Here is a 16,289-nt window from a genome sequence, read left to right as displayed (position 1 = left end):
CAAATAATATCTCGCAGCACTGCTAGCAAGTACATGCTGTGTGTTGTGTCCAGTGGTGGGATGTGACATGTTTGCTTGAGTAACTGCACTTAGTTCCTTTATTTTCGGAGTTAGATGTTGATAATACTTGGATGTTTTCACCGATGTATGATTTAGAATGCTGGACCTTTACACTAAAAGTGCCCATAATATGCTCTTTTTCCACTCATTTCCTTAAATTTGTTGTGTAGCTGCTTTTTTCACATGAAAAATATCTTCAAACTTACAAAATCCACACTAAATTGAGCTCCTCTCCCACAGAAAACACTGCTCACTACCCTCCTGAAATGCCTTGTTTAAATCCTGGCTCTTGTTCTGTTACTTTTCTACATCATCATGTAACACATTTGCACAACGCCTGCTTAGAGTCTAGTTTGGCACTCAAAAAAAGACTCAGCACCTTCTGTCAGTGCTGCATCTCTTCTCCTATACTACACTCAGAGATCTGCAGTTACAATACCTCATTTTTGTTGGGCCAGCTGACCAATCAGAGCAGCCTGGGCTTTTTGGGAGGCGGGCTCTAAAGAGACGGGAGCTAAAACGAAGCATTTCAGACAAAGGATGAGAAGAGATGCTGCACTAATGTACAGTATGAGGAAAAAATGTGTTTGCAAAATGAATCTCCTCTCAAGTGGTCGAGTGATTAAATGTAAATATTTAAGAGTTTAACACCATGTTTCCTCTAGAATGTGCAGAGCAACAAACCTCTGTCTTCACCCACACCTCTGCTACTTGCTACAAATCAAGCACAGCGTCTCACCAGAACGAGACTACACAGTGGCAGGTTATAATATTGTCATTAAGCGACGTATTTGAACCAGAAACTGATTCTAAAAAAGCATAATGATGTGGAAAAACTCACTCCACAAGACTCATTCGTATGAAGCAGCTTCATGGTGGAAATGCTCATTCATGGAATTCGATGCTTATTTTGCTCATGTCTCTTCAAACATGCAAAAATCCCCATATGAACTTGCTAACAACAAAATAAAGAAAATACAAAAGTAGATTTTCATTAAAAGGGGATCTTTAAAGCCTGTAAACACATTCTGGTGTACAATTATAAAACTCTAGAGGTACATATTCAAGGTTAATTTAAGAAATGTTGGGTTCAATTGTAGAGAAAACTTCTACAATGAATTTAAGGAATTTTAAACACACCACGAAAAAAATCACGCTGCTCAGTCAGCCGTCGTACAACAGACACTTTCTGGGATATTATACACAGCAACTTGCTTACAAACAGAGCACATACACTGCCACTATATCACAGCCATCTAATGCCGACTAAATTGCCTTGATGTCGATAAAAGTGTCTAGTGGCACTTCTCATTTACCAACATTTAATTACCTGGCAGATTATTTCTGTGGTAGATATAAAACCACTTATTTAAAGATACACACACACAGACGCGCACACACGTTGCCGCAGCACATATGCTGAATACTATATGCACTCGTGCCACTAACATGAATGATTCCCCAGCATAACTGCTTCATTATCAGTGGCGACCAGCACACAAATATAGCATGCCTCTCTAATCATGTGTTCACACTGGAGCGTACAGCTTTCAGCCTCCGCACACCAAAACACGTGTGCAAATGTACACACATGGCATCACACACATACATGTAATATTCCAGAGCATACATTAACGGGAGTGAATAATTCCCAGGCAACGATGGTCTTTAAATGGAACGCGTTAAAGGGGATTTAAAGACTGACTGTCTAAAAACCACTTACAATTTTGTGGTTTTCTCAAGCGTAACCCAATACCTGGCCACTGACCAAAGACACACTCTTATTAGTGAAAGCATTACAAATTCTCCACATGGACTCTTACAGGATCTCCACACCTCCAAACAAAACAATCAAAACAGTCAAATTCAATCCTATAGCTTCCCATTAAAATGATTGCATTATGGCTCCATTGTTTGCGTATGTCGTCTCGCCCAAATGCTGCGCAGCTTTTGTGAGCCGTGCACAGCAAACAGGCTTCCTATCTGCACAATGCACCATCCAGGCGCAGTCTGGCTTTCCACAAGAAAGCCATTTAATCTTCAGTAGTCTGCATGTGATCAATCTCCCAGCACAGTGTTACTGCAGCGCAGGCCATTCCTCATCATTTAGAGAGAGAGGTATTGACCAGGCCAGGACAGCCTCCGCGGTGCATCTGTGTGTGTTGTGAGCTAACAGGAAACAATAAACAAAAATTTCCAGTGGGTATGTCCTGCGTTTTTTCTCCATTATATACCTGTTTGTGCGGGCGTATTTATTTGTGAAATGTGAAGATGCGTGCGCATATCGAGGGTCAAAGCCAGCAGGCTAACAAATGTATGCAATTACACGTGTTCACATATCTTCCAGTGTGTTTCCACATCCATGTGTTGTGGGTTAATACAGGCGCCTGTATTCTCCACTTATCAGTACATCCTGAGCTTGACATTCCTACTTAGCAGCTCACACTAAGAAAATGCACCAAAGACAGGCACAGCATTGTTAATGAGCAGCTAATGGAATTGGTTTAGCGCTGCGATGCAAAAGAAAAATAGAGAGAAAAAACAGACAGGAACGAGGATGAAACTACATTTGAATAAGTGGCATCATTTTAGACACATCAAGTTTAAGGTTCAGCGTGATCAGTCGTTTAACTTCAGACGGGGTGCAGTCATATATTATGTGCGTATGGATGTCAAAGTGGACAGTTTATCTGTCAATAAACTACTACAATCTTTTCCCGCGCTAGAAATGAGAGGAATGAATGTTCAATACGAGCATCTAGGAAGCCTCGAGGGTATGAGACAGGCATGACAAGTAGAGACAAGGTCTCTCTACAGCTTATTTGTGTATGTCATTTAGCTCACCTACTTGACAGAGGAAATGTATAGACGGGCACATTTCAGTTTTCAAGTGTCAGGGAAATTGCAGCCATATGATTTGTGAAATGAAAGGAGAGCACCTTGACAAATAAATTAACTGACTGACTGACTGGCCAGATTTTGGATTCCCGTCCTCGCATTTATCGAGTGGTTATTCAGGCATCAGCTCCGTGGACTTCATCCCCCACACTGCCTTGGGGCCATGTCAGATTTACGGTTATCCATGACAGGCTCTTATCAGGGATTTGAAGCGAGACTTTGCAGAGTCATCTAGAATATTGGCTGTATCGTTTTTATCCCCGCTCAGAGAAACAGCAAGAGGCCAAGGTTGGGATATCACAAGTCGCATATATACAATCACACAGCGCACGCACACAGACACACACACACACACACACACACACACGCACACAGACACACACACACACACACACACAGACACACACACACACACAGACACACTCCTGACATCCCCTGCTGGGATCATTGGGTAGAAATACCCTGTCATATCAAAGTATGTAGACAGCGAGCTGACTGCAGTGGTTTTTGCCGTAGTCACAGCTAGCAGCACTCTCTGCAGATCTTAAGTCTTATTTGTTCTTTTTCAAATTCGTTTAGAACCACCAGGTACACAGCAATACTTTCTGCGTAAAGGCATGAGCCCTAGCTTTTTTTTTTCCCCTGCAGAGGTTCATTTGCATACATTGCTGCACAGTTTGACATAAAATTCAGCATTTTGTGGTTTTTCAAAAGACCATCAAAGAAAATCAGCGGGTATAAATGCCATTTTCAGAGGCGTTCCTGATATAAACAAACCTTAAAATCCTTAACCCCATCTCTGCAACAGCTGTTCATAGATTTTTTTTTAACTTGATTTTACAAGTCTCTGATTAATAATTAATAGCTTCTCATGCAAACATCACAGATCAACGGTTAATGGCTTAAACTGAAGAAGACACATGTACCATCAAATGTGTTATGAACATAAATTGCCTAATTTATGGATATCCATGAAAACATACAACATTCAATGCACATTTAAAAGAAAATGCAAACATTAATGCAACTAGACAATATATATTTGAGTGCAAATGTGTTTATTCTTTCTGACATTGTACTGAAATGATTTTAGTGGGGATGATTTTTTGAACAGCTTTTTTTGTACCCATTGTGAAAATTGAAGGGTGGAGTGGATTTGAAAAATAAGTAGGACACGTCTGTTTCCCATATTTGTACTTTGTTGATAGCTAATAATTTTCCAGACTACAGTATTTGTGTGCCATTTAAATGATTTGGATGGTTGTCTCCTACAGAAACTAATCAGTGAATTAGTTTTATGTTTGTCACACGATAACCAGACATCACAATGATTCAGATTTTGTCTGTAAAATTTTGAGTTAAGCCATTCATTTATGTACATTGTGCTGTTAACATGGAGGGAGTAACCGCATTAAAGGCGACTGAATTAACTCATGCACTCTGCAGCTCTAAAATAGGATACGTCCTCCACTAGGCTGCGTGTTAGACACAGAGAGGCTCCCATTCTTGAATTTGAGCTGAGTGCAGAGCGTTGTTTTCCACTGCAGCATGTTCACTCATCCCTGCAGGCTGTGTTTAAAAGCCATTATTCCAGCTAACAGACCGGTCAGCAGGCCTTGGATGTGTTTAGTGATGTGTATTGTCTGGCTCTCTTATGACATTTGGAGTGCATAAATGGACAAAGTGTTCATACAGTTGTTTTTTTTTGTCTCTGTATGGAACAGCAGAGGCAGTGATGGTGCAGAATTGCAGCTGTGAACAGTTCATAATCAAGCCTATTGTAGGTTTATTCAAAGCGAGTGGGCCTGGTGAAAAAGAAAACACATACTGCAAACTATGTACTATTTTTATAGTGGTACACGATGTTCCTGTTTTGACAAGCTGACACAGATTGATTGGCACATAGTGGACCGTTATCAGCAGAGTATTCCCCCTGTGACGAACCATTGATGACGTCTTTGGTGCTTAAAACCGGAATCAACAAAAGTTCTTTCACAATAACCTTCTGGATTTTAACCCAGATGTGTAAAATACATTAACTCACAAAAAAACCCTAAAGTTACACTCATTCTCAGATGTGCTTAATGTTTTAATTTAGTCACCTAGAACACTTGCTAGGTGCCGGGCTGCTGAGTTGTTATAAATAATAACCTGGCACTGCTTCTAATGACAACCATATAATAACAACATCAGACAGGACTCTCACTCTGCCATTATCTGATCTCATCAGGCCTATTGAGGCGTGTAATGATTCCTACTTTTGTGCAGTGATTGTTGAATACTGGCCACAGACAGAGCTGCTTGAAATGTGATGAACTGGGGCAAAACAAAACAAAAAAACAGACCAACCAAACAAGTTGCGCTGTGCACACATAAGCCTCAAAAAACTATTTCACTCTTATGTTCAGGGAGTAAGCAGTAAGTTAGCCGGTGCACCTAAAGAAATCAGGGATCATTTATATATACTGACAGTCAATAGAAACTTTGAGGTAGAAATGTAGGCAGAATTCTACTTGTAGGGTGGTTGTAATTATTCATTGTGGATTTACTGATGATCTAGTGCCCTGGTAGTTGAGATAATGATGAGTTGTCATTTTGTCACGATTCATTGCACATGGGTTGGTCACTTTGCAAAAGTGAACCAAATACACACCAAGCAATACTCAGTGAGTATCTGCACAACGTGAGAATGGGTTTGAAGGCCTATATAAAGGCCCAAAAAAGGCCACCATTGTTAGTCCAGTGAACAGCATCATGCCGCGTCTATCACATGAACAACGTCTCCGGGCACTGGGTATGGTGGAGGCCGCTTTGAGCTACAGTGATGTATCCAGGCGTATGGGCTGTTCCCAACCCACAATCAGAAGCCTGGTCCAAAGCATGCGCCGACGGATTGCTGCCTGCATCCAAGCAAATGGAGGCCGTACTCGGTATTGACTGTTGTGACTTTGTGTTTGGCAGGTGCCGTTTTCTTTTGTGAAATTCTTTATTTTGAAATCATTCTTGAAACTTTAGATTTTTGTTTCTGTATGCCAATATGCTAAACAAATGATTCATAAGAAGAAAATCCAGTTTCGGGCTTCAAAATAAAAATTATGTTGAAAAATATAGTCTGAAAGTTTCTATTGACCGTCAGTGTACTTTGTGAGAAACTTGCAGGAAACTTGTAACATCTATTTCTCTTGAAGCATCCAAAGTTAATGCCAGAGTTTACAGCTCAATCACTGCCCCGCCTTTTACCGTTTTCACCAACCCAGAGCAGACATGCCGATGCATACGATGCCTATACATCATGACTGCAACAATATTTGGTGTGGTCATGGGCAAAAAGCCATATTGACTTCCTATAAGCACAAAGCCATCAAGACAGAACTAAAGGCTATTGCTGAAATAGTATCAGTTGCACAGTGGCTGGCGAAGGGCCATTGTTGTGACACATCACAGTCCAATGGGACTTCACGGTTCTGTGTGCACTTCAGAGGAGTAAACGAGGTGTCATGTTTTGATGACCATCTGAATCGATCAGACTATGCTTGTGACTTTTGCCATGAGCACTGACCAAGTGAGAATTCTCCTTGTAATTAGTGTCAGTCATCCTTCTTTCCACAAGCCTCATGCTGACTTAGTAAACTTACTTCCAGGTGTTTCAGATCTAAGTTGCCACTTTTCAGAGCCTGCTTTACACATCCTTAGTCCTCACACTTCCAAATGCTATCATTTCAAGATAATAATGCCATTTTTACTTATAATTCAACCCTCAAAAACGTGTAAATGGAAAGGGGATATTGCTTTGGATTAGAGCAAGTGTGTTTGACAAGACTCAGAGGAATGTTGTGTGCCCAAGGCCCGAATCTAAAGAGGTTTATTTGGTTGACTGGCCAACTTGAACAACTGCCACTTCATCTTCAACTTCCCACAGTGATCATTTTCCTTGACTGATCTCTGCTGAAACTCTGATGCAGTCCAGTGGACAGAGCAGCAGCAACAGGTGTTTGACAGCATCCACAGACGGATATTTCTAAATTTGCTTTTTTGTTTTGACCACAGACTGTTCTCCAGTCATACACTGGTCACTGAGACACTGAGCTCGAAGCTCCCAGGACAGAGCGTGATGATACTACATAACATAGCTTTAGCAGTGAGAACCAAGCCGTGAAAAATAGAAAACGAAGCCAACATGGAAGTGCCAAAAATGCAGCTTCTCAAATCGCTATTTGAGTCTGATTCCAAAAAAACAGTGAATCCCCATTGCCCCTCATGTTAAAGTGCCCAACTTTAGAGCAGAAATAAACATATTTACAGCCTGTTACAAAACAAATGGTGTGACAACTGGAGAGGGAGTAAATCTAGCATTGCTCATCCATTTGAATTGTATTAGGGTTTAAATGTATGCATAATAAATGTGTGATTACTATGACAGGTGGTGCCTAGAGATGTTTGTGTGGTCGTCCTCAGTTCCCATCACACTCCACCTCCTTTTTCCATTTTTGGAACCGGACCCACCACACTGAGCTTCTGAACCATTCTTCCAGAAACCTATGAGTTCATCCATCTTTGTAAACAATCTGTGGTGACAACATATAAATGACAAAACACATCAACAACATATGCTCCAAAACCATTCTTGTATTTGTAAATACAAGTGTTGTCCTGACCACTGTCCTTTTCTCAGTGCTAATACTAAAAAAACACTAATTCCATGGAGTTATTTCATCAATTTGATGTCTACACAGAGCTGAGAGACTCTGAATCAGGGATCAGACTCATCGTGTCTGTCATTTGCACCGATCCAAGCTTTTGTGACAGTCCAAATGTTGAGGCATCTTCAAGAGTTTACACCACCTTCTGTTTTAAAGTGGTGGCTTCACCATGTCCTGTCTTCATCCTGCTTGATGTTGCACAAATTATCTTTGCGTGACCAATGGTGAAACTTTCCTGTAATGTAACTTTTACAAAATTCAGTCCTACTCTCACGTGTAGAATAAATCTTCCCTCTTTCTCCTTTCTGATTAATTATTATTAAAAAATGAGATTCTTAAGGGAACAGGCTAAATGTTGTCTCCGAAACTTCTGTTTTCTCTGACAGCAGGCACGAAAACAGAAATAAATCAAATGACTCAAATGTAATTATGACGAGACAGTTTTACATGATGAAAGCCAGACTGATAAAAAAATCATAGATTAGTTTATGCATTAGTGTAACTCAACTATCCTTTTAGCAATATTCTGACACCATATGCCATTTTTGTGATCTGATTTTGTCTTACACTAAACAAGGTTTTAGGTGGTGTGCTGTGCAGACACCTGGGTTCTGTGTTTCGTCTGAAACTTCTTACCCATATTCAACACTCTCCAGTGTGGCTTACAGCCTGCTGCAAACTGGTAATTGGGTTTGCGAGCAGACTGAGACCCCAGTTAAAGAGTCTCTGTCTTGTCTGATTAAAGTCTGGATCTTTATGGGCTGATATCCAGCAGGGAAACTGGAGCAGGCCTGCTCAGGTCGGACCGGGCCGGTTCGGACCAAGACGGAGACAATTGGAGTCTGATGGATGGAGTCTGACAGCTTGTTTCTGTCAGAGAACTGCTCACAGTCCCAGGAAGTGAATCTCTCGCAGTGTCAGCATGGCCTTGGTCAGTCCACTGAGCAATCACACCGAGGTGAGCAGAGCGCCTGGAGTAAAAACCCTCATTTGCAGCAACAGAGCATACACACTCCAGTATGTGGGTCAAACACGGCTGTGTATGAACCGCTTATACATGCTTCTATAGACCTGTGTGCGCAGTCACAAAGCAACAACAGCAGTCTTCCCCCTTAGTAGTCATTAAAAGCATGAGCAGTAGGACAAAGAAATAGGGAATAAGAGACACATGCAGGCTTCAAACCTTTGGGAAACTCATTAGTCTGGGTAATACAGGCCCAAGCAGAATCCACATTGAATAATTATAGGATTTCTGAGTGCTACAACACTGGGAATGCCACCCGGACACTGGGAGGGAAAATCAATTGAATAGTTGCTTTATCCAGTGTCTCCTGAGAGCTAATCAAGCCCTCACAGCTGATCTCTTACCCGCAACTATTCAAGGTTGTGCAGTCAAATTCCCAACTCTAACAGCAATCCTACAGAAACAATAGAATACTCCCATCTGAAATAGAATATCCCACAAACAATCCAGTGGAACACTAATCCAAACAAAGGTTTCCGTCTTTGTCTTGAACTTGTTTTTTATTAAATTTCGGGTTTGAACTCGACAATAATAGTAACTACCTATAAACGGCTTTGACCTAGCTCTACAAGCCAGAGGTGGTCATGAAGCAAATTTAATAGCAGTCATGAGAGTCCACCTGCTTCATCTCTTTCATGTTCAGCCCATGAAGACAAATGTCCTGATCTTCTGAACCAGAAAACAATCACCCACCAGGGGCTTTATCAGCCAAATAATCTCCTTTAGCACTACATTTCATCTTTAACACACACACCTAACCTCTATCTTCTTGGTTTGTCACAGATTTGTACGTTGAGGAAAGTACAAGGGTCAGATTCCGTTTTAAAGTAACGAACGCATATGGACAGCATTATTTATAAAAGAACAAAACTAAATGATGAGCAAAACATTGATATTATAGCAGCTGCACTGTCCACGCTGACAACAGCCTGCTGATGGTGCTTTCTCCTACATTTAGACGAACAAATGAAAAAAACTGCATTTGACTAAAGGTATGTAAACACTAAATGACATTTCTATTTCATGCATGCAACCTAATTGAATTTGGCACTTTAATCATCCACTTCTGTCTTAATTTTTCCATATTTTTTCTTTAAAACATAGATTACAAAGGGACTATGAAATGTTTGTTTGTTTAGTGCCATTCACAGCTGTGTATAAATGTTGTCCCACATATCGTTGGCCTAATAGCATAGTTGCCTAAGTCATGAAGGCCAAAAAATGACTTGGGCAATTATGCTATTAGGCTAACGATATGCAAATCTATGTGTATTTAACGCATGCAGGAGCGTGCCTGTATGTAAATGTGCATGTGTGTTTACATCTGTGTTTTCATGTCTCTGTGTGTGTGTGACACAGAGACAGTAAGACAGAAAGTGACGGCGTATACATCCCAGATTATACGTTTTATGTGAGCTTGTTTGATTTCCCACATGCCTTCGTTTATTATACGTCAGGTAGACAGAGTCGCCTTTCAAAGTGGGATTAAATAGCCAAAATGCGCAGTGACAGTCCATCACCTTTGACCCCACACTTGGGAGGTAAAATTGACTTTACTGCTATCGATATTTGACCGAAGGACCCAGAGGACCCGCTTGATTGATCTGATGTGCTGTCCTGGCTGTGATCTATGCGGAAATCCTCCACGGACTGAAGCATCCAACCACACGGTCCTAGTGCATGTGTGTGTGTGTGTGCACACGCAAAAGACTGAACAATCACACACGTGACAACTCTGATTATACAAACACCTAGTGACATACATGTATGCAGTCGATCAGCTATGGAAGGCAACTCCATATCCTGAAAACAGAAACCGTGTTACATTTTATTAAATTAGTCTCCTATTGTGCTACTGCAAGCAGGAGACGGACAGCTTTTTATGACCTGACCCATCACATTCTGTTACTTAGTGAGATGATAATTATGTACTGGTTTAACAGACTGCAAAATCGATCAGCAATTATACCGCACTGATCTTTTTTAATTATTCCTGTGGGCCTCATTGAAGTACAAGGTGGATTTTACTGCAACCACACATTTTAGAGTCAACATGCATAAAATTTACTATTTTTTAAAATACAATAACAACAACTTTCCACCTAAATGGACATGACATTTGGAAGATTTAACATGATAGACGCACAGTGGAGTACAGAGGTAGGCATTTTCAGAGCCCAAACTGTTTACTTCAATTGATTTAGTCTTGTTTTCCTGTTGGCGTGAAACTGTGGGCAGATACGGACACAACAATCACACTCAGGTATGAACAAAACAATCACACAGATGCTGTTTGGTCACCTCAGTCCATTTGAAAGTTAGCAGTGAAGTGTTTCAATAGCGCTGGGAAAATGATGCAAACTGAATTTCATACAGGTTTAAGGTGTAGCTTGAAAGTCTAAGGTGTGCCGTGTGTGTTTGTATGGAATATTTTGCTGTAATTTTCTGACTTTTTTTTCATTTAGGTAATGGTAAACACCTGTATGTAGCTGAAAGCTGCATGCACATGCTATAGATAAATGTGACTGCAAATGTATCTAGCTGTTCATAATGCAAAGCACATTTTTTTGGAACCTTTACTAATAATTGAAGTTGGCACACAGTGTATTCTGAATCTCATTCAGCTTTCCCTCTTGTCCAGTTTATCGACTTCATCTCCATTGTCGCCCTCATTTAATCTTTCCTTGTGAGCCTCAGACGCATCAGACAGAGATTATGCAGCCGACTGAAGGAAATGTGCACCACATTTTGTTTAAGGAGGCACCTCCATCACCTTCCGTGGTGCCCAAATTTCCTCTTTACAGTCATCCATGCCTGACTCAGACACTGATTAAAGCTTGGCTGTGCAGCTGCTGCCCCTCTGAATTCTGGACTTCACGAGTCAGTGGAGTAACGGAGGCACTGAATCACCTGGAATGACCAGCGGTAGATCAGCTGAATGCTTTAGTCTATCTCTGTAATAGTTTGTTGTTTTGGTCTGAATTCTAAAACAATGAAAGAGCAAACTACCATGGCTTTGACCAGGTTGTCCAGCATTTGTATTCCAACATTTCATGATGCTGTCTATTACACCTTGTAAAATGAATGAATTCTGCCTGCAGGCCATTGGATGGAGCCTTAAAGTGTGTCTCCGTGGCAGCAGAAACATGGGAATCTCCACAAGTTACAAAAACCTTGCAGTACTGCTCACATTATAGTTGTTTAACCTGTTTCAAAAATAGCAACATTCTGTGATATTCCTGGGTGGAGATATGGTGAGATTCATTTAAGTTGGATCAAGGCTTAAAGTTGTGTATAATTAAGGCCGCAGCTGCGATTCATCCTTGATTTTGCTAGGTATATTTCCCATAACACTGCCTCATGAAGGACTGCCATTTTTAAGGGTGCTTTATGTTAGCAACATTTCCCTTTAAGCTGCAGTCAATTCCAGCCATTTTCAGTACAAAAAAATCGCTAATATTCTATTTGTAAATAAAAATATGACGAGAAATACAGGGAATATTGGACGCGCATCGCGACGTGCATTTCCTTGAAAACGACCTATTCGTGGATCATATACCGACTTCAGGACATGTTTTGGACAAAATAGTTTACTGGCTTGTTTCGTCTGGATGTCCAAGGTTGGATTATGGCCGTTTTTTGTGGAATATTTTCATCTGTGTGTAATAATGAACCTGGAAATGTGAGTCGCGCTGTGTGCGTTGAAGCCGTGTACAGAGAACGGATGGATGAATATTCGTTGTTTGTCGGACAAATGTGTTCATATTACCCGCTTTGGTAATCACATCTGAAAGTGGTTTATACCGGCGGATTCATGAGAATCTAAGCTTTCCATCGGCGTATAGTGTTTGTATAATCGCGTTTGCAGCCTTCGGACATTCTTTAAATTCCTATGCAAATTAGTAGGTGTACCACCGGCGGTACACTGAAGTTTAACGGGTTAAACAGAATTAACCGTAAACCTAACAGACAGCACCTTCCTTTTGTTTCCTGCTCCAGATACATCTAATCAATGAGCAGAATGAATGTTTTCAGCAATGGATTTTGGTTCAACTGAATTTTTTTCTTTGTGAAAGAAACCAAGCCCAAAGGAAATTGCATCAAATTTACCAGCTCTTCAAATGATTCAGACCAGAGCAAACTATCGGTTTGCTGAGTATTAAGGCTTCAACATAAAATGGAAAAATATTTTTTTTCCCAAAGGGCATTTATAAAAGGAAATTCTGGAATTCATTTGCATGGGTGAAGTGAATCAAAGCAACTTTTTCAAGCTCAATTTTGGTGCGCCTAAACATGCTAATTTGCATACTGATGAATACCATACTGACTTGACAAAGCCAATTTTCATTGAAACAGAGAGTGGTAGAATCCAAAATGGAACTATTTGGTAGGTTGCACAATTTAGTACTATTTCACTTAATTTGTCAGAGAATAAACTGCTCCACAAAAGAGGAATGGTTCACAGACAGTTATGAGGCAGGAGGGAAAACTGTGTGAGCTTTGCTGTTAGCAGCCAGGCTAACAAGCTTGCTAGTTTGGAATGTTTTATCATACAGTGGTGGTGGTGTGTAATCAATCAATCAATCAAAGTTTATTTCTATAGCCCTTTACAACAGCCTGAAGGGTGACCAAAGTGCTTCAGCAAAAAACAAGAAAACAACTTAAAAACACAACAGTAACTTAAAACAGGACGAGCACTCACACCTACGGGTAAATTTAGAATAATCAATTAACCTCAGCATATTTTTGGACTGTGGGAGGAAGCTGGAGTACCCGGAGAAAACCCATGCATGCTCAGGGAGAACATGCAAACTCCATGCAGAAAGATCCCAGGAAGGCTGGGACGTAAACCAGGGGTCTTCTAGCTGCAAGGCGAAAGTGCTAACCACCACATCACTGTGCAGCCCGTAAAATACACAATAAGACGATAAAATAAACAGCAATAAAACAGCACTAAAATATATGAGATGAAAATCAACAGCTCAGAACAGAGAAAATATATTTTTTAAAACCCTCAGTGACTGACTCATAGGATCAGCAAACTCACTACGTAGAACTTCAAATACTACACCAAGCTTCTAAAATTACGTTTCCCAAATGCACACTGTGCCACTTTCTTTTGTGACCAGGCCTCAAAGCTGTTTACCTTCTTAAAACCGTCAATCACAGCAATGGGGTCAGTAAAGTACAGTAAACTTTGTTTCCTGGGCGTACTATTGTTATTTTACTCGGTGTATGGGTCAGTGTGTCTGTATTCTATGTCACTGACCATCTCGGCTGCTTGTTAAAGCAAATCATTCATTGATAAGTTGCCCTTATGCTCTTTGTTTCTCTGTCAGTCTAGCGTAGAGCCCTGTAAATATAAAACCTTTAGCTAAAGGTCAGCCTTTAAATTTTCCGACATGCCCACCCATGTCCACAGTACATACACACAAAGACACACACTAAGACTTAAAACACACACGCACACACACACACAGAGATATATGTTCCCGCATGCAAGTAATTAATTTTAGATTATTTCGTACAATGGGAAGACTCTGGCTGATTTTTAACATGAAAGAACAAACACTGGCAGCATGAAATTGCAAAAATAATGCATAAGATTTACTTTTTCCATGGAGTGGGAGCTTGTTTTAACAATGCCCTCCCTATCAGTGCAGTATTCATGTCATGAAAAGTTTCTACCTTCAGTATTTTTGCTCTCCATTTTCTCATTTGACCTTTGCATTTGTTCGCAATTGATGTTCAATTTGCTGGCATTTAGAGCCAAAATGAGTTTCACATTAACCCCTGCTGACCCAGCCACTGAGCCATTGGATCACTTGGGAGCTGTCACTCTCTCTAGACTGAGGTAGGTCTGTTTAATCCTAAGAAGTGCACTATATATCTTTTCATTAAGTCACATGCTCTTCCCCTGACGCTGCGCTTACAGCTAAACTGCTAAAAAGCGTTCCCTTTGTGGAGGGGTCAACATAATTCACAATTAGCTGGCTATCGTCTTGCTGAACTGTATTTCTATAAGCATATGCACCAGTGTTTTCTACTAGCACCCAAAGCCTGCAGAATCATGGCTGCTTGTCATCAAAAGGCCATCATTTTTCACCATCTAAAGACAAATCAAAAGTGACAAATAACAGCAATAAAAGTACTAGATTATTCTTATATAGCACAGACAGGAGTGTGCAAAACAAACAATTCAGTTACTAAAGCAAAAGTCACCAGAGGTCTCCAGATTACATCAACAACGGCGCCAGCCATCGGCGGTTGGCGACGACTATAAATTTAAAAGATAACACAGGAACACACTCACAGACGTGGAAAAACAGTCTTCGACATGCACCATTCAGCCACATCATTAAAACCGTCTGCCTAATGTTGTGTAGAGTCCCCTCGTGCTTTCAAAACAGCTCAGAGGCAAGAAGAAGATCTGAAAGTGTCCTGATAGCATCAGGTGTCAAGATGGCAGCAGCAGATCCTTTAAGTGTTGTCAGTTGTGAGGATGAATTTATTTGTCCAGTGCATCTCACAGATGCTCAATCAGACTGAGATCTGGTGAATTTGAGGTATGTTTGCATTATAGAAGGGAGTATTATACTGTTGAATGAGGCCATTGCCATACATGGTCTGCTACAATGTCTAGGTCAGAGCTATGAGTCAAAGTGAGATCCTCATGAATGCTAGGACCCAAGGTTTTCCAACAGGACATTACCCAGAGCATCACACTAGTTCCGCTAGCTTGCCTTCTTCCTATATTGTACCCTGCTGCCATCTCTTCTCCAGGCAAATGATGCATATGCACAACAACATGATGTAAAGGAAAACATGATTCATCAGACCCAGTCACCTTCTTCCACTGGCTCCATGGTACAGTTCTGACATTTGCATTGCCATTGTAGGCGCATGGGGCAGGAAGGGAGTCAGATTGGCCACTGGTCAGACTGTGGCTGCAAAGCTCCATGCACTGCAAGCTGACATATTTCTATCATAGCCAGCACTGAGGTTTTCAGGAGTCAGTACTGCAGTAGCTCTCACGTGATCAAATCACATCGGCCAAACTTGGGAGCCTATGAAGCGCTTACTGGTTTACAGGTATTCCTTTCTTTGGCCATTTTTGGTAGGTACAAAATACTGTATACCATAGAAGACGTGTCGTTTTCTATATCGTCTGATCCAGTCATCTAGCCATTACAATTTGGCCCTTGTCAGAGTCACTTACATCCTTACGCTCGCCCATTTTTCCTGCTTCCACCACATCAGCTTCAAGAACTGTCTGTTCACTTGCAGTCTAATATATCCCACCCCTTGACAGGTGCCACTGTAACAAGATAATCAATGCTCTTCACTTCACCCCTCACTGGTTTTAATGTTGTGGCTCATCGGTGCACATTATCATACAGAGTGTGTGTGCAGGCTTCAGACCAGAAGTCACAGAGAACCACAAACCTGAGCCTCTCTTGGAGACCACCTTCACACTCTTGGACAGGGTGACGTAGAGCAGGATCAGCAGAGGGCTGGGAGGTCTCATCTTCCCCTCCCCCGTCCTCACAGCCTGAAAAAGAAGAGCAGAGGCGGGAGAAAGAGAAAAGGAGCCATCAGTCACTGCT

General features: G+C 41.1%; 1 protein-coding gene across 5 annotated transcripts in view; it reads right to left on the bottom strand.

The window, feature by feature from the left end:
- il1rapl1a (interleukin 1 receptor accessory protein-like 1a) overlaps positions 1–16,289 on the bottom strand; it is a 186,723-nt gene that overhangs the window by 146,185 nt on the left and 24,249 nt on the right. For all 5 annotated transcript variants that reach the window (XM_022197315.2, XM_022197316.2, XM_022197317.2 and 2 more), the window contains exon 2: positions 16,129–16,234. In XM_022197315.2, the coding sequence (XP_022053007.1) occupies positions 16,129–16,210 (82 nt within the window). In that variant the 5' untranslated portion in view covers positions 16,211–16,234. The remainder of the gene's footprint in view (positions 1–16,128; positions 16,235–16,289) is intronic.

Source organism: Acanthochromis polyacanthus, chromosome 14 (genome assembly GCF_021347895.1).
Source record: "Acanthochromis polyacanthus isolate Apoly-LR-REF ecotype Palm Island chromosome 14, KAUST_Apoly_ChrSc, whole genome shotgun sequence".
Lineage (NCBI taxonomy): Eukaryota > Metazoa > Chordata > Actinopteri > Pomacentridae > Acanthochromis > Acanthochromis polyacanthus.
Note: the sequence above shows the minus strand (reverse complement) of the source record. Positions and strands in the feature narration are given on the sequence as shown.